General features: G+C 49.4%; 1 protein-coding gene across 1 annotated transcript in view; it reads right to left on the bottom strand.

Annotated features, from left to right (window-relative positions):
* Positions 1-4027: 4027 nt before the first annotated feature.
* Positions 4028-22602, bottom strand: part of ggt6 (gamma-glutamyltransferase 6) — a 36236-nt gene continuing 17661 nt past the window's right edge. Inside the window, 4 exon segments of the mRNA XM_072517545.1 lie at positions 4028-4358; positions 4538-4664; positions 5376-6020; positions 6178-6333. Coding sequence (XP_072373646.1) covers positions 4028-4358; positions 4538-4664; positions 5376-6020; positions 6178-6333 — 1259 coding nt within the window.

Consider the following 22602-nt stretch of genomic DNA (forward strand, 5'->3'; position numbering starts at 1 on the left):
GGGAGTTGAAGGGTGGGTTAGTAAATTTGCAGACGATACGAAGATTGGTGGAGTTGTGGATAGTGAGGAGGGCTGCTGTCAGCTGCAAAGAGACATAGATAGGATGCAGAGCTGGGCTGAGAAGTGGCAGACGGAGTTTAACCCTGAAAAGTGTGAGGGTGTCCATTTTGGAAGGACAAATATGAATGCGGAATACAGGGTTAACGGTAGAGTTCTTGGCAATGTGGAGAAGCAGAGAGATCTTGGGGTCTATGTTCATACATCTTTGAAAGTTGCCACTCAAGTGGATAGAGCTGTGAAGAAGGCCTATGGTGTGCTCGCGTTCATTAACAGAGGGATTGAATTTAAGAGCCGTGAGGTGATGATGCAGCTGTACAAAACTTTGGTAAGGCCACATTTGGAGTACTGTGTACAGTTCTGGTCGCCTCATTTTAGGAAGGATGTGGAAGCTTTGGAAAAGGAGCAAAGGAGATTTACCAGGATGTTGCCTGGAATGGAGAGTAGGTCTTATGAGGAAAGGTTGAGGGTGCTAGGCCTTTTCTCATTAGAACGGAGAAGGATGAGGGGCGACTTGATAGAGGTTTATAAGATGATCAGGGGAATAGATAGAGTAGACAGTCAGAGACTTTTTCTCCAGTTGGAACAAACCATTACAAGGGGACACAAATTTAAGGTGAATGGTGGAAGATATAGGGGGGATGTCAGAGGTAGGTTCTTTACCCAGAGAGTAGTAGGGGCATGGAATGCACTGCCTGTGGAAGTAGTTGAGTCGGAAACATTAGGGACCTTCAAGCAGCTATTGGATAGGTACATGGATTACAGTAAAATGATATAGAGTAGATTAATTTGTTCTTAAGGGCAGCACGGTAGCATTGCGGATAGCACAATTGCTTCACAGCTCCAGGGTCCCAGGTTCAATTCCGGCTTGGGTCACTGTCTGTGCGGAGTCTGCACATCCTCCCCGTGTGTGCGTGGGTTTCCTCCGAGTGCTCTGGTTTCCTCACACAGTCCAAAGATGTGCAGGTTAGGTGGATTGGCCATGATAAATTGCCCTTAGTGTCCAAAATTGCCCTTAGTGTTGGGTGGAGGTGCTGACCTTGGGTAGGGTGCTCTTTCCAAGAGCCGGTGCAGACTCAATGGGCCGAATGGCCTCCTCCTGCACTGTAAATTCGATGATAATCTATGATTAATCTAGGACAAAGGTTCGGCACAACATCGTGGGCCGAAGGGCCTGTTCTGTGCTGTATTTTTCTATGTTCTATGTTCTAAGTAAAGCAAGAGGACTGAAGATGAATTGTTTTCTTACAAGTAACTGGAGAGAGTTGTACAGGAGAGTCCAGGGCAGGACAGAGCAGTGTGAGTGTTAGCTCTGTACAGAGCACCAAGACCTCTGGTTAACAGCCTACAAAGAAGAAACTTAACTCAGAAACAAAGGTGAGTTCTTGAGTTATGGTTTAGTCAATTGTGCCAATGCAAATAAGGGTGCAAAGCCCATGTGCGTTATGTGCAGGGAAGTACTGGCAAATGAGGAGAAATTTCAGATTTTGAAAGAGAAGTGGAGGGTGAAAATTCCTTTTGAGTCAGTTATTAATTTATAGCTGACTCCAAACGAAAAGACGGTGGTGCTGTACCTGACCTGTGATACCACATTACAAACATGTCCAAAGTCCATTAGGCTGTCAGAATTCTGGTGTGGCACCTCTCAGAGATATCCAGTGCTGGGTACAACACGCATTTTGTTGCTGCTGCCGTTCACGATGGTTAACATGTGCGAGGTTGGATATTCTGTTTTCACAGAGATGAAGACGGCATAGGGGAACAAAGTACTTCTTGAAGTGCAGTCACTGTTGTAATGTTAGATCGTCAACAACCATTTTGCAAGCTTCTACAAAGAGCAATGAGATAAATGACTGATCACCTGTTTTTTGAAACTGACATTGGTTAAATAAACGTTCGTTGCGACACCAGGGACAACTCCCCAACAATCATTCAAAATGGTGTGGGATCTTTCTCATCAACTACGGGGGCAGAATGGTCTTGGTTTAAAATCTCATTCAAAGAGGACTGCATTGGGAGCGTCAGCCTGATCCTTGTGCTCAAGTCTCTGCAGTGTTTCTGACTCAGAGGTGAGAGAGTGGTAGGAACTGAGCCACAGCTGAGACACTGTCAATAATGCTGTGAATGCAATGGGAATCTGGCTCCACACACACATCTCCGAGGAGACACTGCCCGCTGATCTTCAAAATTCAATCCTTTTAAAATGTAAAAGGACAAGTGTGATTATAATTGTTTCGACAAGGAGCTTCGGCAGTTTGCTAAAGTGATTAATTTGCGGATGTTATATGGGTGTGTTCCTGGTAAAGGCGAAAAGCAGCTATCTGGGCTCCTGTTCAATAACGCTGCAGTGCACCCAACACAAATCAATTCGTATTCCAGGTCACCACATTCGAAACTCGAGGACAACAGAGACATTAGTGCAACATCGTCTGCCAAAAAGTTTCCAGGGGAAACTTTGACCAGAGGCGCCTCTACACAGCCTTTAATGCAATCCCATCAATGCAGCCTTCCAGAGGGGATGGGAAAGCAGCCCTGATCAATGGAGCTGATCGAAATCCAACAATAATAATCGTTTACTGTCACAAATCGGCTTCAATGAAGTTACTGTGAAAAGCTCTTAATCGCCACATTCCGGCACCTGTTCGGGGAGGCTGGTACGGGAATTGAACCCACGCTGCTGGTATTGTTCTGCATTACAAGCCAGCTGTTTAGCCTATTGTGCTAAACCAGTCCCAACCAGCCCCCAATCAGGACATAATTACAAGTCCAGCATGGTCCCAGAGAATCTGATCTTCCAAGTTCGGCAGAGCAAGGCTCAATGAATGCATCGTCAAGAGGAGTGACTCCCAGCTTAATGTAATGCAATCAAATCATCACAACCTGCCCAGAATAATAGAGAAGCAGTCAGAGATGGGAGGCCGGCCAGCATTCCAGCGAAGAGGCAGTTTGATGTTGGGGCCGGATATCCTGGGCCCAAATTAATGATAGCCGCGCAGTGCCCGTTCGTTGTTGTTTCATACTTCCAGCATTTGTTTATCTTTTTTATTAACAAGATACATATTTAGTTAACGCAGAATCATTGCATGAGATCTTGCGATTAGCAACATCAGTAGCTTTTATCCCAGTTTCCTTCTACAGAGGGAATGATGCATAAATTAATAGGCAGATTTACATTTCTATCGCGCATTTCATAACCTTACGACATTCCAAAGTGCATTACAATCAACAAAACGCTTTTGGAGCGGAGTTACTGCTGTCGTGTAGGAATTGTGGCAGCCACGTTGTGCACAGCAAGACACCACTGGCATCAGGGATAACTACCAGATAATCTGTAATAAGGGGCAAGTGTTGGTCAGACGCAGGGGAGATTTCCTCCTCTCCTGCTCATCGAATCGTGGCCACCCCCACTCCCAGTATTGGGATGAGAGTCGAGAGCGTGCGCTCAACTCTCTGGAGAGTGACATTGTGGTGAGCCACGTATGGCTACGTAAGGCTGTTGTATATATGTTCTACTGTTCTATTAGTATTGTTATCTCCACTGTTGTATATACTTATTGTTATTGCTGTTCTGTTATTGGTTGTTGCTGTTGTACTGTTGGAATGTTATTATTGGTGCTGCTGTTGGCTCCGCCTGTGGCTGCGCCCAGCGGTGGGGGTATAAAGCCTGTTGACCTGGGTCAGCCCTGCAGTGTGGGAGGAGCTACAGGTCGGCACATATTTAGCTTACTGAAGCATCGGTTCGCTGCTTCTCAGCATCTCGTCTGAATTGATGTCGATCAGACATGAAACCACAGCTCCGAAGTCAGAGGGGTTGCCCACTGAGGAATGGATGACACCCAGTAATAGATTTCAGGGAAAGCAGTGGAAATAAAAACTCCGCAAATCATTTTGGAAACATTGGATGGGAGGGGGAACAGGGAAGCAGACACTGGCTGCTCATTCTGAATAGCACAGGTAGCCTTCCACAGTATTAATAACCATCGGCATAAGAGTATGTTTGCGGCTGTCCAAAACCACGTATGTGGCCCAGGTGGGATTCGACCACTGTGGTGGTCACGCCTCCTGCTGCTCCACTGACCAGCTCCAACTCCGGCTCTTCCCGTAACAGGAGGTTATACATTTTGGAATCTCTCGGCAGGCCAGAAACGAGCTTGTGCAGGCTTCCTCCCTCTCCAAGTTTCAGGTATAAGTGGGGACCAGAGACTGCCTCCCTGACCGACCTCTCAAAATAAAGTTTGTTCAAAACTACTTGAGCGGCAGTAAAGGGGGCGGTGGTTTCCCCTGTACTCGCGATGGCCACCCGAGGCTGGTTTAGCACAGGGCTAAATCGCTGGCTTTGAAAGCAGACCAAGGCAGGCCAGCAGCACGGTTCAATTCCCGTACCAGCCTCCCCGAACAGGCGCCGGAATGTGGCGACTAGGGGCTTTTCACAGTAACTTTGTTTGAAGCCTACTTGTGACAATAAGCGATTTTCATTTCAAGGTCAGCCCCAGCTGCCGCTCTCAGCACTGCTGAGCAGGCCCAATAACGAATCCTGGAGGTTTCCCTCTTGGTGAAATCACTCAGGAGAATGCCTGTGGAAGGAGGAACCTTTGCCCAGAATGAGGGGCGAAATTCTCCCCCAACGGCGTGATGTCCGCCGACTGGCGCCCAAAACGGCGCCAATCAGTCGGGCATCGCGCCGCCCCAAAGGTGCGGAATGCTCCGCATCTTTGGGGGCCGAGCCCCAACATTGAGGGGCTAGGCCGGCTCCGGAGGGATTTCCGCCCCGCCAGCTGGCGGAAACGGCGTTTGTTGCCCCGCCAGCTGGCGCGGAAATGACATCCCCGGGCGGCGCATGCGCGGGAGCGTCAGCGGCCGCCGGCAGTTTCCCGCGCATGCGCAGTGGGGAGAGTCTCTTCCGCCTCCGCCATGGTGGAGACCGTAGCGGAGGCGGAAGGGAAAGAGTGCCCCCACGGCACAGGCCCGCCCGCGGATCGGTGGGCCCCGATCGCGGGCCAGGCCACCGTGGGGGCACCCCCCGGGGTCAGATCGCCCCGCGCCCCCCCCCCCAGGACCCCGGAGCCCGCCCACGCTGCCTTGTCCCGCCGGTAAATAGCTACTTTAATTTACGCCGGCGGGGCAGGCAATTTCCCGGCGGGACTTCGGCCCATCCGGGCAGGAGAATTGAGCGGGGTGCCCGCCAACCGACACGGCCCGATTCCCGCCCCCGCCCAATCTCCGGTACCGGAGACTTCGGCAACCGGCGGGGGCGGGATTCACGGCGGCCAACGGCCATTCTCCGACCCGCTGGGAGGGTCGGAGAATGACGCCCCTGGTGTTCAGAGACCCGACCGTCACGAAAACATTGCCAGAATCGTCAACTATTGTGAGCTGACTGCCGGCCAGAGCAACCTTCATGGAGTGTCTGTCCCTGCTTTGTTTCTGTCCCAGGAAACTGGACAGGCTCCGGTAGACCTGCTGGGCCGCATTCAGAATATCCCGGTAAGCGGTGGACGCATTTTCGACGCTGGAAACACTGGCCAGGGAGAGGCCGGGTTGTTTGGCCCGTTTAATGATCTGAGTCAGAACGTCACCAGAGGCAGGAGGTGGTGCGATGTACAGGGAGAAATGGTCAAGTTCAGTCACCAAAGGCTCAACCAGGGTGGCCCGCAACCTTGTGACAGCCTCCATGAATGCCTGCCGGCCTTTCTCTGGCAGGTCTCCAGCTAATTTCCAAGCAAGAGATTCCGGAAAGGAAGCTCCCTCCATATCCAGGCTGGCTTTCTCGTGAACATCAGCCAGCTTCCTGTTGGTGGTGTTGGCACCCTCTCCTTTTGGCCCCTGGGCCTAGTCGCAGAGGAGTGGGCACAAGCCGACCCTGTGTGCTGCCGCCTCTCTCACAGCTCCTGCCAGGATGTGATCGATGGAGAAGCCTTCTCGGGCCAGCTTCATCGGTCGTTGAAATGAAGAAATGAAAATCACTTGTTGTCACAAGTAGGCTTCAAATGAAGTTACTGGGGAAAGCCCCTAGTCGCCACATTCCGGCGCCTGTTCGGGGAGGCCGGTACGGGAATTGAACCGTGCTGCTGGCCTGCCTTGGTCTGCTTTCAAAGCCAGCGATTTAGCCCTGTGCTAAACTAGCCCAGCCCAGGCTGCCATCCTCATGGTGCAACAGCTGAAGGCCCTGAAGTGTTGATGGGACACCGTAGCTCAGATTCAGAGACTCCAGAGGGAAAGTACTAAGTGCCTTTGTCATTCCCAAGGTCTTGTAAAACACAGCTGACAGGACGCCACCTGAATCAAAAATACAAAAAGGCACAAACTGACCACATAATAATAATAATCTTTATTGTCACAAGTAGGCTTACATTAACACTGCAACAAAGTTACTGTGAAAAGCCCCTAGTCGCCACATTCCGGCGCCTGTTCAGGTACACGGAGGGAGAATTCAGAACGTCCAATTCACCTAACAAGCACGTCTTTCGGGACTTGTGGGAGGAAACCGGAGCACCCGGAGGAAACCCACACAGACACGGAACCGGGAATCGAACTTGGGACCCTGGCGCTGTGAAACAACAGTGCTGACCACCGTGCTGCACATACATACAACAAAGTCATCCGTGGTACTGACAATCGCAGTGGGCAAGGTCCCACCTCCAAGACAGAAGATAAGAGTTCATGACCCATTCCTCGTGCAGTCCACACTTCCCTTACCTTTGGCCCGCAGATCCGTTGCTTCAGTACGTTCCCCAGGTTCCCCTAGCCGAAAGATCAATTGCCAGGGGTGATTGGTAGAATGATTAGAGGGGGTGTAGGAGGAAACTGTTTTTCACCCAGAGGGTGAGGATCATCTGGAGTTCAGTGTTCAGGCACGGTGCTCCAATCATCATGATGTGAGGAAGACTTGGTGGATCAGCTGGGCTTTCCTTGACCTTCAATTTCATCTGAACTGAAGCAAATGATCTGCTACGAGCCAAGGATAAAGGGAAATATAGACTGTACATTGATTTCATAACACAATCCGAGGACAATGTTCTATGGAGGTCTTCCTTTCCTGGAGAACCTCAATCCAGCTTTTCAGGTCTGAATGCCCTTCTTATGATGGCAGCGATGTATTTGTTGCCCATTCCTAGTTGTCCCAAGTGGTGACTTTAGCGGTATTGAGAGCCACAATTAGGACAGGCCGGCTAAGGGTGGGATCGGTGAAACACTTGTGTTTGAAGTGTTTGAAGGACAGTTTGACAGCTTTTTGTGCACATTTTTCTCGTGCTTTAAGCCAGCGTTTCTCAAACCGCGGGTCATAGTTTGTGGGCAGGTGCCGGGAAGGTCGCGGAGCGATCGGTCGCGGCGTTACCAATCGCGGGAGAAGCGCCCAACGGCCGCGGCCAGCGTTCTTAAAAGTCCCGGCGGCAGCAGCATCATGGCTCTGAATAGTGGGAATGAGGAGTTTCCAGCGACCTCCCTGTCGGGAGGCAGAGATGAAGATGGTCACGGCCAGGACAAGATGAACAAAGTGATGAGGGATTACCTGCTGAAAAGAAACAGGCTGCAGGCAGACTGCTGTCAGGAATGTTGGACAGTACTTCTTCAAGACAAGAAACAGAAAAGCTAATAATAATAATCGCTCATTGTCACAAGTAGGCTTCAATGAAGTTACTATGAAAAGCCCCTAGTCGCCACATTCCGGCGCCTGTTCGGGGAGGCCGGTGCGGGAATTGAACCATGCTGCTGGCATTATTCTGCATTACAAGTCACATGTTTAGCCCACTGTGCTAAACCGGCCCCATCACTGTGTCGCCTGTCAGCAACTGGATTCTGACGTGGACAAGGACAACTCAGCTTTGCACCCACAGGCGGCTCTGTCTCAAGTGAGCGAGTGACAGTGTTTTAATGGCCACGAGGAGCCGCTCCCCTCCACACCGGGGCCCCGCCCACCCCTTTTCCCGGGCTCCCTGAACCAGTCCCCCCCCCCCCCCCCCCAGCTAGCCCCTCCTTATGCCGAGGGTGCACAGCCCCCTGCCCGGCAACCCGTGGGCCCCGGCCTCAGGGAGACCGAGCGGGCCGTCCTGCAGGAGCTGGTGTGGACTTCGCCACATCCTCCAAGTCCATGTGAATTTCCTGCTGTGACCATCTAACCCCCTCCGCCATATTTAATATGCCCTGTTGGGGAGCAACTGGAGCCTAGATTGCCAATGGGGCATTTAGCGGTTAACTACGTTTACAAGGCTTCAGTCCACCTGGCCTTGGACAGGGCCAGTGTGAGCTGTTCTTGAGGTATGGTTTTGTTAATTGTACCAATGCAAATCAGGATGCAAAGCCCTTGTGTGTTATGTGGAGGGGAGTTCTGGCAAATGAAAGTGTAAACCCTCAAAGCTTCAAAGGCATTTGAAGACTAAGCATGGCGAGTTCCGAGGACAAACCTCTTGATTTTTGCAAAGGATGCAGCAAGAACGTAAATCATCAGCTTAAATCCTTAGCAGAAATGTAGCATTGAATGAAAAGCCAAATGAGATCGTGAGGACCAAGCAGGCTCACCTGTCACATTAATTGTGTGCAGTTTTGTTCTCCATATCTGAGGAAGGATGTTTTTGCTCTAGAGGGAGTGCAGCGAAGGTTTACCAGACTGATTCCAGGGATGGCGGGACTGACGTACGAGGAGAGATTGAATCGGTTTGGATTGCATTCGCTGAATTTCAGAAGAATGAGGGGGGATCTCATAGAAACCGATAAACTTCTAACCGGACTGGACAGGATAGGTGCAGGAAGGATGTTCCTGATGGTGGGGGGGTGTCCAGAACCAGGGGTCACAGTCTGAGGATACAGGGTAGATCATTGAGGACAGAAGTGAGGGGAAATTTCTTCACCCAGAGAGTGGTCGGCCTGTGGAATTCGTCACCACAGGAAGCAGTTGAATCGAAAACATTGCATGTTTTCAAGAAACAGTTAGATATCGCACTTTGGGCAAAGGGGATCAAAGGATATGGGGGGGGGGGGGGGAGCAGGATGAGGTTGGCTGACCAGCCATGATTGAATGGCACAGCAAGCTCGATGGGCTGAATGGCCTCATTTTGCTCCTTTGTTTTAGGGTAAGTGAAAATGGTGGGTCTCGAAGATCGGATGGTTGGTAAAAGTGGGTCCCGGGGAAAAAAGGTTGAAAAACACTGCGTTAAGGGGCTGGTTTAGCACAGGGCTAAAGAGCTGGCTTTGAAAGCAGACCAAGGCAGGCCAGCAGCAGTACGGTTCAATTCCCGTACCAGCCTCCCCGAACAGGCGCCGGAATGTGGCGACTAGGGGCTTTTCACAGTACCTTCATTTGAAGCCTACTTGTGACAGTAAGCAACTTTCATTTCATTTTTCATTAAACCACCAGAGATTTTGAGCTATGCTTCATCACTCTCCACAGTGGAGTATGACCCTGCTTAAACTACTCAACCATTCACATTTTGTTTGTGAGGCACTGCTGATGGAGAATAAATGCCATAGCAGCCTACAAGACAACTGCCGCTTCCCTCAAGCTATTCACTCTGCAAAGCGCAGAGGCATTTTGATCTGAATGATAAAGTTCTTTAAAAATACAAGCGTTGCTTTCCCTTCAACTCTTAAGGGTCGGCATTAAGTATTGATGAGCAAACCTGGAGAACTCCATTCTCTTCCTCAAATAGTGCTGCGAGAGCTACAGCATTTAACTGAACACACACAAGGACCTTTGGTTTAATCCTCAACAAAGCAGCAATCCCTTAGCGAGTGTCAGCCTAGATTATGAGCTGGAGTGGGCCTTGAACCCACAGCCTGCTGACCCAAGATACAAGTGTGCAACTGCATGTCACAAACACTGAACAACGAGGTCCAGCAGGGCACATATATCTCTCGGGGGCACGGATAGGGAGGTGGATTGGCTGTGCTAACATTGCCCTTAGGTGTCCAAAAACGTTAGGTTAGGTGGGGTTACTGGGTTACGGGGATAGGTTGGAGGTGTGGGCTTAAGTGGGGTGCTTTTTCCAAGGGCCGGTGCGGCCTCGATGGGCTGAATGGCCTCCTTCTGCACTGCAAATCCTATGATTTTTGCTGATTTCTTGGCTCTCGTAAGGCTGTGGACAATACCAAGGGTTGGACGTATTCCTACAGGTTTCATTACACAACCTCCTGCCTCCCCACTGCTCTGCCCCGAGTGAAACAGCCTTTATACACATCTCCAATACTTTTGCAATTCATAAATTAAGGTATTAGAAGAAAATGATTTTTTTTTAAATTATGATTTCTCTGCCAATTTTGCTCGTAGCGTTGTCCATTAAATTAATCTTTAATTTCCAGAGGTTCCAGGGCACCTCGAGAGTTGGCCTAAGTGCAGTGTCTATTTTCCCACATGCAGAACTGGTGTGGAACTGCACAACCGGATTCAGGGCGGGGCCTCTGTGATGGAGGCGGAACCACTAACAGAGACCACTCCCATCCCTCAGCCCCCCCCCCCCCCCCCCCCCCCCGCGACAACGGCAGTCACTTTAGGCTATACAGGGAGTCGGCGCAGTTCCTGATCAAGATGCAAAGCTGTGAACCCCGCGGCTGGTCCACACCAGCTCCTGCAGGACGGCCCGCTCGGTCTCCCTGTGGCCGGGGCCCACGGGTTGCCAGCCAGGGGGCTGTGTCACCCTCGGCACAAGGAGGGGCTAGCAGGGGGAGGGACTGGTTCAGGGAGCTCGGGAAAAGGGGTGGGCAGGGCCCTGGTGTGGAGGGGAGCGGCTCCTCGTGGCCATTGAAACACTGTCACTCGCTCACTTGAGACAGGGCCGCCTGTGGGTGCAAAGCTGAGTTGTCCCTGTCCACACGTCAGAATCCAGCTGCTGACAGGAGACACGGTAGCTTTTCTGTTTCTTGTCTTGAAGAAGGACCGTTTCACGTTCCTGACAGAAGTCATTTGATCCAACACAAATTTCCTCCAACTCCTCTCCAGCACACCCTTTCAACATATCCCCCCTATCCTATCTCCCTCGTGTTTTCGAACCATTAAAATGCATCAATGTTACTTACCTCAACTACTGCATGCGGCAGCAAGTTCAATATCCCAGCCAATGATCATCTCCTACAAGAGAGGATCTAACCATCGCCCCTTGACATTCAATGGCATTACCATCGCTGAATCCCCCACAAACAACATCCCGGGGGTTACCATTGATCAGAAACTGAACTGGACTCGCCATATTAATACTGTGGGTACCAGGGCAGGTCAAAGACTCGGAATCTTACGGCGAGTAACTCACCTCCTGACCCCCCAAAGCCTGTCCACCATCTACAAGGCAAAAGTCAGGAGTGTGATGGAATACTCTCCACTTGCCTGGATGAGTGCAGCTCCAACAACACTCAAGAAGCTCGAGTCCATCTAGGACAAAGCAGCTCATTTGATTGCTCCCCCTTCCAGAAACATTCAAACCCTCCACCACCAACGCACAGTGGCAGCCGTGTGCACCATCTACAAGATGCACTGCAGGAACTCACCAAGGCTCCTTCGGCAGCACCTCCAAACCCGCAACCACTCCCATCTAGAAGGACAAGTGCAGCAGATACCTGGGAACCCCACCCCCTGGAGGATCCCCTCCAAGTCACTCGCCACCCTGACTTGGAAATATATCGGCTGTTCCTTCACTGTCGCTGGGGCAACATCCTGGAACTCCCTCCCTAACAGCACAGTGGGCGTACCTACACCTCAAGAACTGCAGCGGTTCAAGAAGGTAACTCACCCCCACCTTCTGGAGGGCAACTAGGGATGGGCAATAAATGGTGGCCCAATCAACGATGCCCACATCCCGTAACTAAATTTTTAAAGACCCCGAGGAAAGAAGTTTCTTTCGAAACCCCAATTTAATTTATTAGGGAGTGTATTACATTTACGGCGCCTAGTTTTAGGGACAGATGCTCCCTATCCTGTCAACGCCCCTCATAACCTTGTCCACCTCAATCAGGTCACCCCTCAGTCTTCTCTGCTCCAGAGAAAACAACTTAAGCCTATCCAACCTTCACTTAAATGTTCCATCCCGGGAAACATCCTTAATATTTTGTTATGGCAGTTGCCATTTAGTTTATATATTATTTATTTATTTGTTAAAAACGGTCACTATTATTTATATTGTTTTATTGTTGTAAAAGGGAAAAAAGTTTTGTACTGTTTTGTTTGGCCGAAAAAATTTGAATAAAATATATATATTTTTTTAAAAAAATATATATATATGTTATTGTAAATAAATGTTATTACTTTGTATCCTTAAAACTCGTGCTGGATTCTTCGTGGCCCTCACAAAACTGGCGACGAAGGTTAAAGTGAATAGCTGTCTACACTGCTGAAGCCACCTCCCTGGATTTTTGTTGGATACAGGTTGGAAGTTGTTTTCTATTATACCATGCCTCTGTACGGACGTTTGGATGTTTTTGATGCTGCGCTGGAAAGCTGGAACCAGTACTCTCAACGGATGCGTTACTATTTACGGGCAAACAATATCACCGAAAACGAGCGCCAGGTGGTCATATTGCTCACCGCCTGCGGCCCGCATACGTTTGGGGTGATTAGGAGCCTTACGTACCCAGCTGCGCCAGACACCAAAACGTTTGATGAACTTGTGAATATAGTGGGGCAACATTTTAACCCAACCCCGTCCACGATAGTCCAGCGTTACCGGTTTAATACCGCTGAGAGGACCCCTGGAGAATCCCTTGCCGACTTTCTATCCAGGCTACGCAGGACTGCGGAATATTGTGACTATGGTGAGACCTTGTCAGAAATGTTACGCGACCGTTTGGTTTGCGGTATTAACAATGCGGCCACCCAGAGAAAGTTGTTAGCTGAGCCAACATTGACTTTTCAACAGGCCATTCAAATAGTATTGTCCCGAGAGAGCGCAGAACGAGGAGTGCAGGAGCTACAGGGAATGGAAGTGCATGCCTTGGGGCGCAACCCCTTCCATCCGAAAACGTCTCCCCACACTCCTGCGGTACGTTGGGCGAGGCAACGTCCGGACTGACGCCAGTGGCCATCGGACATTCCTCCCCGAAGGGAGCCTTCTCCAGAACCACTGGATGAGGAGCCATGTCCGTGTCAGACTTGTAGGTGCCGACCCCGTCGCGGACGGCGGTCCTGGGGGTGCCAGAGGCGCCTTCGTTCCGACCAAAACTGGGACCAGCCCAGGGGCCATAACTGGGGCCAGCCCAGAGGCTGTACCTTCCATGTGGATGAACCTGCGGTGACTATTCCTGAGGACGTGGAGACGGAGGACGACTGCCTGCAGTTGCATTGTGTGGCAGCTCCCCGTGTGGCCCCCATTAAGGTGACAGTACGGGTCAGTGGTCACCCGCTTGAGATGGAGTTGGACACTGGCGCAGCGGTCTCCGTGATCGCCCAGAGGACATTCAACCGCATCAAGCAGGGTATACAGACCCTTACATTAACCGACTCACAGGCCAGGTTGGCCACCTACACGGGGGAACTACTGGACATTGCAGGAACTACAATGACCCCTGTTGTTTATGGATGCCAGGAGGGGCGTTTCCCACTTATCGTGGTGCGCGGCCATGGGCCCAGCCTGTTGGGTCGGGACTGGTTGCGCCATTTGCAGTTGCAATGGCAGCACATCCTCCAAACAGTTTCTGAAGGGTTGACTGAGGTGCTAGGATGATAGCCAGATGTATTCCAGCCTGGTTTGGGGAAAATAAAAGGGGCCGTAGCCTGTATCCAAGTCGAACCAGGAGCCACGCCGTGCTATTTCCGGGCGCGCCCGGTGCCTTACGCCTTGCTCGAGAAGGTAGAAGGGGAGCTCACTCGTTGGAGAGTTTGGATATTATCAGGCCCGTCCGTTTTGCTGACTGGGCAGCACCAATTGTACCTGTAATGAAGCCAGATGCCACAGTTCGCTTGTGTGGCAACTATAAACTTACAGTGAATACGGCTTCCCGTCTCGACTGATATCCAATGCCTCGCATAGAGGATCTCTATGCGAAGCTTGCAGGTGGACTCTCGTTCACAAAATTAGATATGAGTCACGCCTACCTGCAGTTGGAGCTGGACCCTGCCTCCCGACCATATGTAACGATTAATACACACCGGGGCCTGTATGAATATGTACGGTTGCCCTTTGGAGTATCCTCTGCCTGTGCAATTTTTCAACGTGTTATGGAGGGCATTTTGAGAGGTTTACCACGTGTCGCTGTCTACTTAGATGACGTTTTCATGACAGGGACGTTGGAGTAGGAACATTTGGAAAATCTGGAGGCTGTCCTTAGACGCCTTTCGGAGGCTGGAGTCCGTTTACGTCGCACAAAGTGCGTATTTCAGGCAAAGGAAGTAGTCTACCTAGGTTATCGGGTGGACCCCGAAGGTTTGCACCCCGTCGCAGAGAAGGTGCGTGCGATTCAACAGGCCCCCGCCCCGACTGACACTTCGCATCTTCGTTCTTTTCTCGGTCTCGTAAACTATTACGGGAAGTTCCTCCCCAATCTGGCAACTACACTGGCCCCCTTACACCTTCTGCTAAAGAAAAATCACACCTGGGTTTGGGGTCAGCCGCAAGAAACCGCTTTCCGGCGGGTAAAACAACAATTGTCGTTGTCTGGGTTACTAACCCACTATGAACCTGGAAAGCCTTTGCTCGACACATGTGATGCATCCCCGTATGGTATTGGGGCCGTCCTGTCCCACAAGATGGAGAACGGGGCCGAGCGACCGATAGCTTTCGCCTCCCGCACATTGACTGCAGCGGAGAAAAAGTACGCGCAGATCGAGAAGGAGGGCCTGGCAGTGGTTTTTGCGGTGAAACGCTTCCACCAGTACGTGTATGGCCGCCATTTGAAATGAAAAATGAAAATCGCTTATTGTCACAAGTAGGCTTCAAATGAAGTTACTGTGAAAAGCCCCTAGTCGCCACATTCCGGTGCCTGTTCGGGGCTGATCGTAAGCCTCTGCTGGGACTTTTCAGAGAGGATAAGCCAATACCGGCCATTGCTTCTGCACGGATCCAGCGCTGAGCTTTGTTGCTTGCTGCATACGAGTATTCTCTGGAGCACAAACCAGGTACGCAGATAGCAAATGCCGACGCACTGAGCCAATTGCCTTTATCGACTGGCCCCATGTCGACCCCCACGGCCGGTGAGGTGGTTGCAACCCTAAATTTTATGGACACCTTGCCTGTCACGGCATCACAGATCCGTGAGTGGACCCAGACGGAGCCAGTCCTGTCAAAGGTTCGGCACATAGTCCTGTATGGTGGGCAGCATAGACAGCTCCCAGGCGAGTTGCGGGCATTTTCCTCCAAGCTGTCAGAATTCAGCGTGGAAGACGGCATCCTCTTGTGGGGGACGCGTGTGATTGTCCCGGAAAAAGGCCAGGAGCTGATACTAACAGACTTGCACAATGGGCATCCAGGTGTGACCAAAATGAAAATGTTGGCCCGGAGTTATGTCTGGTGGCCAGGCCTCGACACCGACATTGAGAAGGTGGCCCAAAACTGCTCCATTTGCCAGGAGCATCAGAAGCTTCCGCCGGCCGCGCCCCAACATCACTGGGAATGGCCAGGGTGGTGTTGGGCACACTTGCATGCAGATTTCGCAGGCCCTTTTCAAGGATCCATGTTCCTTCTATTAATTGACGCCCAGTCTAAATGGCTAGAGGTGCATAAGATGCAGGGGACAACGTCCTGCGCAACAATGGAAAAGATGCGTTTGTCTTTTAGTACGCATGGCCTCCCCGAGGTGCTGGTCACGGATAACGGCACTCCATTCACGAGTGAGGAGTTTGCGAGGTTCACGAAGAAGAACGGCATACCGAGATGGAGACACAGGATGCATCATTGGGGGAATCCTCGGGTCCATGGGCCGTGGATGTACAACCGTTGCGCCGTTCATCACGGAAGCGCCGGTCTCCGTCTCGTTACACGCCGCCTGATCCAGCGCCGCGTGTAAATGGTGTCCGGCCTGCGGCCAAACGAGTCCGACGCCCTCCTTCGCCAGGGTCTTTGGTGGATTCCTTTGACTTTGGGGGGGAGGGATGTTATAACCTGCCTACTTACCATTGGCTGGGGACTAATGACAATCCCACAATCCTGTAGGAGTATGAGCTTCCCCAATGAGGGGGGGGCGGAGAAACCATTAGCAAACCCCTAGTATAAATAAAGCTGGCCAGTTCAGGAACCAGCAGGAAGGAGTGTGCAGCAAGGGAAGTTGCTGCTGCTGTTATATATATATGTTATTGTAAATAAATGTTACTACTTTGTATCCTTAAAACTCATGCTGGATTCTTCGTGGCCCTCACAAAACCAACGAGGATAGGTTGTTTAATAACTGGATCACATCATCCCTGTTACTGGGCTCGTCAGGACTCGCAACCAATATGTCATCTACATACTGCACTAGAGTAGAACCATGCTCCAATGTCAAGGCCTGGAGTTGGGTCTGCAGACATCTGGAGAAGAGTGTAGGTGAGTTGACGAACCCCTGTGGCAGTCGGGTCCAGGTATACTGATGACCATTGTAAGTGAAGGCAAACAAATATTGGCTTTCAGATGCGAGTGGAAGGGCAAAGAAGGCGTGCTGAAGGTCAATTATGGCGAAGACCCAGGCTTGAGATGGAATTTGAGCCAGTATGTGGGCAGGATTAGGGACGAGAGCATGTAACGGCTGTGCGATGGCATTGATTGAACGTAAATCCTATACTAATCGGTACTGGTCTGGTTTGGCTGGTTTAGGCACAGCAAGTATGGGGGTGTTACATTCTGATTGGCAAGGGACCAAAATACCCTGCTGCAACAGCTCTCGGATTAATTTGTCTATAGACGGGGCAGCTTGGGGTTTCAGGGGGTATTGCCGAATGGAAGACAGCTTTACATGGTCCGTAATCATGGGGCTGTTTAGCACAGGGCTAAATCGCTGGCTTTGAAAGCAGACCAAGGCAGCATGGTTCAATTCCCGTAACAGCCTCCCCGAACAGGCACCGGAATGTGGCGACTAGGGGCTTTTCACAGTAACTTCATTTGAAGGCTACTTGTGACAATAAGTGATTTTCAAACATTTTCATCGTTACCTTAATGGGTGTAACATTTGTCTTTCCCACTTGTGATGGGTATTCCGCCCAGACCTGTGGATTGACATATTCCAAAGCGTCAAGTCCCCGGTGATGCTGAAGTCGAGTGTTAATCGTTTCAGGGACCTCAAAATATTTTATGGAAGTGCCGTCTGGCGTGACTTGAAGTGCGTACTCTGGTGGATCTGAATGATCCACTGCCCTCCTTACCATAGGCCCCAGATCCCTGGCATGGTACTGGTCGTGGACCTGACGTGTAATATGAGGGCCTACAGAAGCTGACTGTGGCCATAAATGTGGTGGTATTGTAACAAAATCGGCTGTACCTTCTTTTCCCGTGACTGTGGCTGTAACCTTGACTGGCCATTCGGTCCCAATTAACGGCCGGTATTTGTCCTCCAACTCCCTGTTTTGTCCGGTTCTGTCATAGGCCAGGGTAACGTGATGCAGTGAATGTTCAGTGTCCAACGTCCACCACAGGGGTGTGATAGAAATATAGCACTGTTGTCTCATCCTCCATGACTGAACCGTTACCCCTTCGTCTCCGCACTCTAGCTGTAGCTGGAAGATACACAGTAAATCTCGAGCCAACAAGTTACAGTCCAATCCAGTAGTCACTACAAACTGATGATCCGCAGACTTATTCTCGTGAGTGACTGTCACAGGTTCAGAAATAGAATACTCACACACCTGTCCTTAGAACCCCGACAAATGTTGCGTGTGGTCGGATAGTGGTAGTCGAAGTTCTGATTGTACCGAAGACATGGCTGCTCCAGTGTCGATTACAAATGGGCAGTGTTGATCTCCTATCTGCAGAGAAATAATAGGTTCCCTGTCCGATTGGAGAGTCCTTATGACTAAATTAGCTAGTCTTTCCTGTGTTGGGAAAGGGTTTGCCTGGGAGAAGTCAGTGTATCTCGTCTGCCCTCCCCTTGGTGGGTACCCCCTCCTTTGGGTCGGGTTGTCTCCTTCTGCTGCCCGTCTTTTAAAGGGGCATTCCTGTTGCCAGTGATCTGCACGGCCGCAATTAAAACATGCATTGTTCCCTCTATATCTGCCCCGTCCTCTTTTCCCAGAAGACCAATGGCCCCTCAGAGGGGGCGGTGGCTGTAAAGCTGTTGGTACATACGGTGGGCCATAAAGAGGAGCTGAGGGTCCCTTTGGGTGGGTTTGATATCCTACCCCATGTTGATCCACCCACCCAAGGTCACAATATTGGGGCTCCAGCTGGTAAGCCACCGTATCTGCCGCTGGTTGGGGTCTCAGGTCATCCTTTTTCATTACATACTCAGTCTTAATCTTTGTAACTGAGCCTCCTTCCTGGCCTACACCCTCCTTCCAATACAATCTGACTGCCCTGGCCATCTGGGAAGGGTCGTTCTCTGTCCAATTCATGTTATTACATTTCACGGCAGCAGCCATGGAAGGTGGTAGGCAATGCATTAACATAGCACAATATTGAGGGCAATTCTGACCATTTTGGTATGGCAAGTCGCCTGACTGCCCACGGTAGATTTCATTAAAATGTTCCAGAAATTCCTCTGGCCCTTCAGTCTTTTTAGGTTTGAGGTCTAAGATAGCAGAAATGTTTATGGGCTTTTGAAATGTGACATTCGACGCATTCAGAATTTGTGCCCGTCTATCATCGTCCAAAGCATGGGCTTGCTGGAGTGCGGCGTGGCTAGCATAATTCAAGTGATTGAGATGATTGCGGTACTCTGCTGGGGTTAAAATCTGCTGGACTAGGGCCCAGAGGTCCCTAGAATCAGCTTGATAAACTGAGATGGTAGTTCTCAGATAATCCACGAAAACAACAGGAGATTTCTTCCTGTCTGGGATTGCAGCCAGAATAGCCATCATCTCACTGGGTCTCCACGGGAAATAAATGTCTACCGTGGGCTGGGCGGCGGCCGTTACAGCATCAGGGTTTGGTATTTTCCTAATCGGCAACTGTCTCAGAGTCTCACTAGGGGGCGCTCTAGCGGATTCCTCTGGCTCTTCAAAGACTTCAACGTCCTTCCCTGCCACTAGGGGGAGCTCCAGCTCCTCAGAACCATTCCCATCCTCTTTCTTTGTTCTCGTACTTTTCTGTCCTACCATATCGGTCTGAAGGGATGCAGGTGGTACGCGTGATTGATTCTGGATAGGATCAGGCCCCTCTCTCATTGTCCGAGATTGGGTCCTAGAGCTAACTGGGCTTGTTGAACAGAGCTCCCCTTCTCTAACAGACAGTGAAGATGCTGAAATAGGACCCAAGCTATCAACCGAAGGGGCTGGAGAGGCTGGCATGATTTGAATCTGGGGAGCAGTGACTGGATATAAATTATGATACCCTGGTGGTTCCGGAATTAGTGCAGACAATGCTACTGGTGCAGTCGGGGCTCTAGCTGACATGGTCCAATTTTCTAGGTCCTCATCTGCTTCTGTCAATGCAAGGCCAGCCATTGAACTACGTAGCTCATTTTTAAAACTCGAGTCCACCCTCTCTTTACTTGCACGTTTTTTGAATGCACACTCCTTTTTCAAGATCTCCAGAGTTTTCTGGTTCCCCCCTTCACTAATTGGAATTCCCATTTAAGGACATTTTCTTGCCAACTTGATAACATGATCTTATCCCTTTCCTCTTGACAATATTGTCTCCTCCAATTAATTCATTTGCTTTCATACTTTGGCTCTTTTTCCAGATTTTTCCCTGAATTTTCTTAATGATGTCCAGGTCTTTAGTGTCCCCTAGTGGCCATTCGTCACCCAATTTGTTCCTTAAGGTTGTTGACATTTTCCTAAAATCTCTCGGTTTATCTGGATAAATATCACATAATATTTGCAATGGCGTGCCTGGATCATTCGTGTTATCCAAGCAATTCCCCATAATCTCAAACTAGTCCTCAAGACTGCATTTTTTCGCCACTACAGTCCAAGGATACAATTTTAGCTTAATCAACTTTAGTTTCCAAAACACTCACACGTGGAATTAAATCAATTCCTAAACACACACACCTGGAATTAAACCATCATCCGATGTCCCATCAATTCCAAAACTACACACATATGGAATTAAACCATCAATTCCAATGTCTCATCAATCCCAAAACGACACACATATGGAATTAAACCAACAATTTCAATGTCCCATCAATTCCAAAACTAACCCAAAAATGAACCATCAATTATGAAATCCTATCAGTTAAATTTTCAAATCCCCAGACTGACCTTTGATTTCGTCGAGATGATCTTTCCGTACCAACCGTGAGTGACCAGACAAATCAGACCATAAGAAGAGGGGAAAATCAATGCACAGTCATTTCCCAGTTACACATTGTGGGCCCTTTTCCACTTTCCTTATCCAAAATCAGTCTAATTCTGATTTCGCGGTTGGTCGGTAACCGTCTGGTGAAATCCCGGGTTCCGGCACCAAATGACAAATGTTGAATTCTTTACCTGTCAGTCTGGCCTCAATAAAATTCGAGATGGATTTGTAGGCATAGTATTATTTATTTTTAACCAACTTGCAAGTCTGACTCGCTTCAAAGGGACACAGAACACAGAACCAGTCTCCTGGACCCCTTGGAAACGAATGAGGTCCGAGACGAAGGGATCTCTGCAAATACATTCAAATGGCATCAAGTTTCACATAGACGATTCCCATAGGTCATCCTATACCCCTCCTGACCTGGCCATACATCCTAATTGGCTTACTTCTCATTCCTTAACCCTGGCCTCTTGTTACCCAGCATCCTTTTCCCCTCCTCTACCAGACACCCCTCCCCCTTCCTTGCCATGCTTTCTGAAATCCTTTGTCTGTGAAATCACTAGAATTAGACCGGCCTACATCTACACTACTGTAACTAATATATTTAAACTAATTATTTTCACATTCTTCACTCCGTGCAACAGCCATTTCGCCAGCTGCTGTGGTAGGCCACACATCTTAGAGCAATAAAGCCTCAGTTGTATTCAACACTCGTCTTTGTCCAATTGATCGTGCATCACTCGGGCACTATTTCGAAGATGATCAGGGAAGTTCCAATATTGATGCGCTGGACACCATTCAGCTCTCAACGAGCATCACGAAAGAGCAGACTCTCTGCTCACTGTCTTTCCGTTGTTTGTGGGAGCTTGCTGTGCACAAACTAGTTGCCTACATTGCGAAGGTGCCTACACTTTGCGGTCTATAAAATGCTTTGGGACTTACTGAAAGGAGTTGTTTCAATGCAAACTTTTCTTTTCTTAATTGCTACTGAGGTTTGCCATGATGCACTCATGCACTTAATGAGATACGGACAGGCAGTGACAGACACCCAGTACAGCCAATCAACACACAGGACAGAACACAACCAATCACCAGGCAGAACACTAGAAGGTGGTCTCCCACTATAAAACACATGAGGCATCAACACTCGGCCTCTTTCCACTGGTGACAACTGTAGTGACAGTCAGGGTGTATATATCAGTTAGCACCTTCTACATGTGGCTGAGAGCTAGTCTGGTCTAGTTAGTTACAGTAATCATGCTTAGATTAGTAGAGTGTCAAACCCACAGCGAACTGTGTGCACTGCTTAACAAGTTCAATAAAGCGTATTGAACCAACACCAAAGTTTGGAGTCAGTCACTGGCATGTTATTTGTGTCTTCCACTGTGAAGACCGACCCAAAAACCTGTTCAGTTCCTCAGCCATTTCCTCATCTCCCATTATTAAATCTCCCTTCTCATCCTCTAAAGGACCAATATTTACCTTAGTCACTCTTTTTTGTTTTATGTATTTGTAGAAACTTTTACGATCTGTTTTTATATTCTGAGCAAGTTTACTCTCATAATCTATCTTACTCTTCTTTGTAGCTTTTTTAGTAGCTTTCTGTTGCCCCCTAAAGATTTCCCAGTCCTCTAGTCTCCCACTGATCTTTGCTACTTTGTATTTTTTTCCTTCAATTTGATACTCTCCCTTATTTCCTTAGATATCCACGGTCGATTTTCCCTCTTTTTACCGTCCTTCCATTTTGTTGGTATAAACCTTTGCTGAGCACTGTGAAAAATCACTTGGAAGGTTCTCCACTGTTCCTCAACTGTTTCACTATAAAGTCTTTGCTCCCAGTCTACCTTAGCTAGTTCTTCTCTCATCCCATTGTAATCTCCTTTGTTTAAGCACAAAACACTAGTGCTTGATTTTACCTTCTCACCCTCCATCTGTATTTTAAATTCCACCATATTGTGATCGCTCCTTCCGAGAGGATCCCTAACTATGAGATCCTGCATCAATCCTGTCTCATTACACAGGACCAGTTCTAGGTCCACTTGTTCCCTCGTAGGTTCCATTACATACTGTTCTATGAAACTATCGCGGATACATTCTATAAACTCCTCCTCAAGGCTGCCTTGACCGACCTGGTTAAACCAATCAACATGTAGATTAAAATCCTCCATGATAACTGCTGTACCATTACTACATGCATCTGTTATTTCTTTGTTTATTGCCTGCCCCACCATAATGTTACTATTTGGTGGCCTATAGATTA

Source organism: Scyliorhinus torazame, chromosome 9, assembly GCF_047496885.1.
Source record: "Scyliorhinus torazame isolate Kashiwa2021f chromosome 9, sScyTor2.1, whole genome shotgun sequence".
Taxonomy (NCBI): Eukaryota; Metazoa; Chordata; class Chondrichthyes; order Carcharhiniformes; family Scyliorhinidae; genus Scyliorhinus; species Scyliorhinus torazame.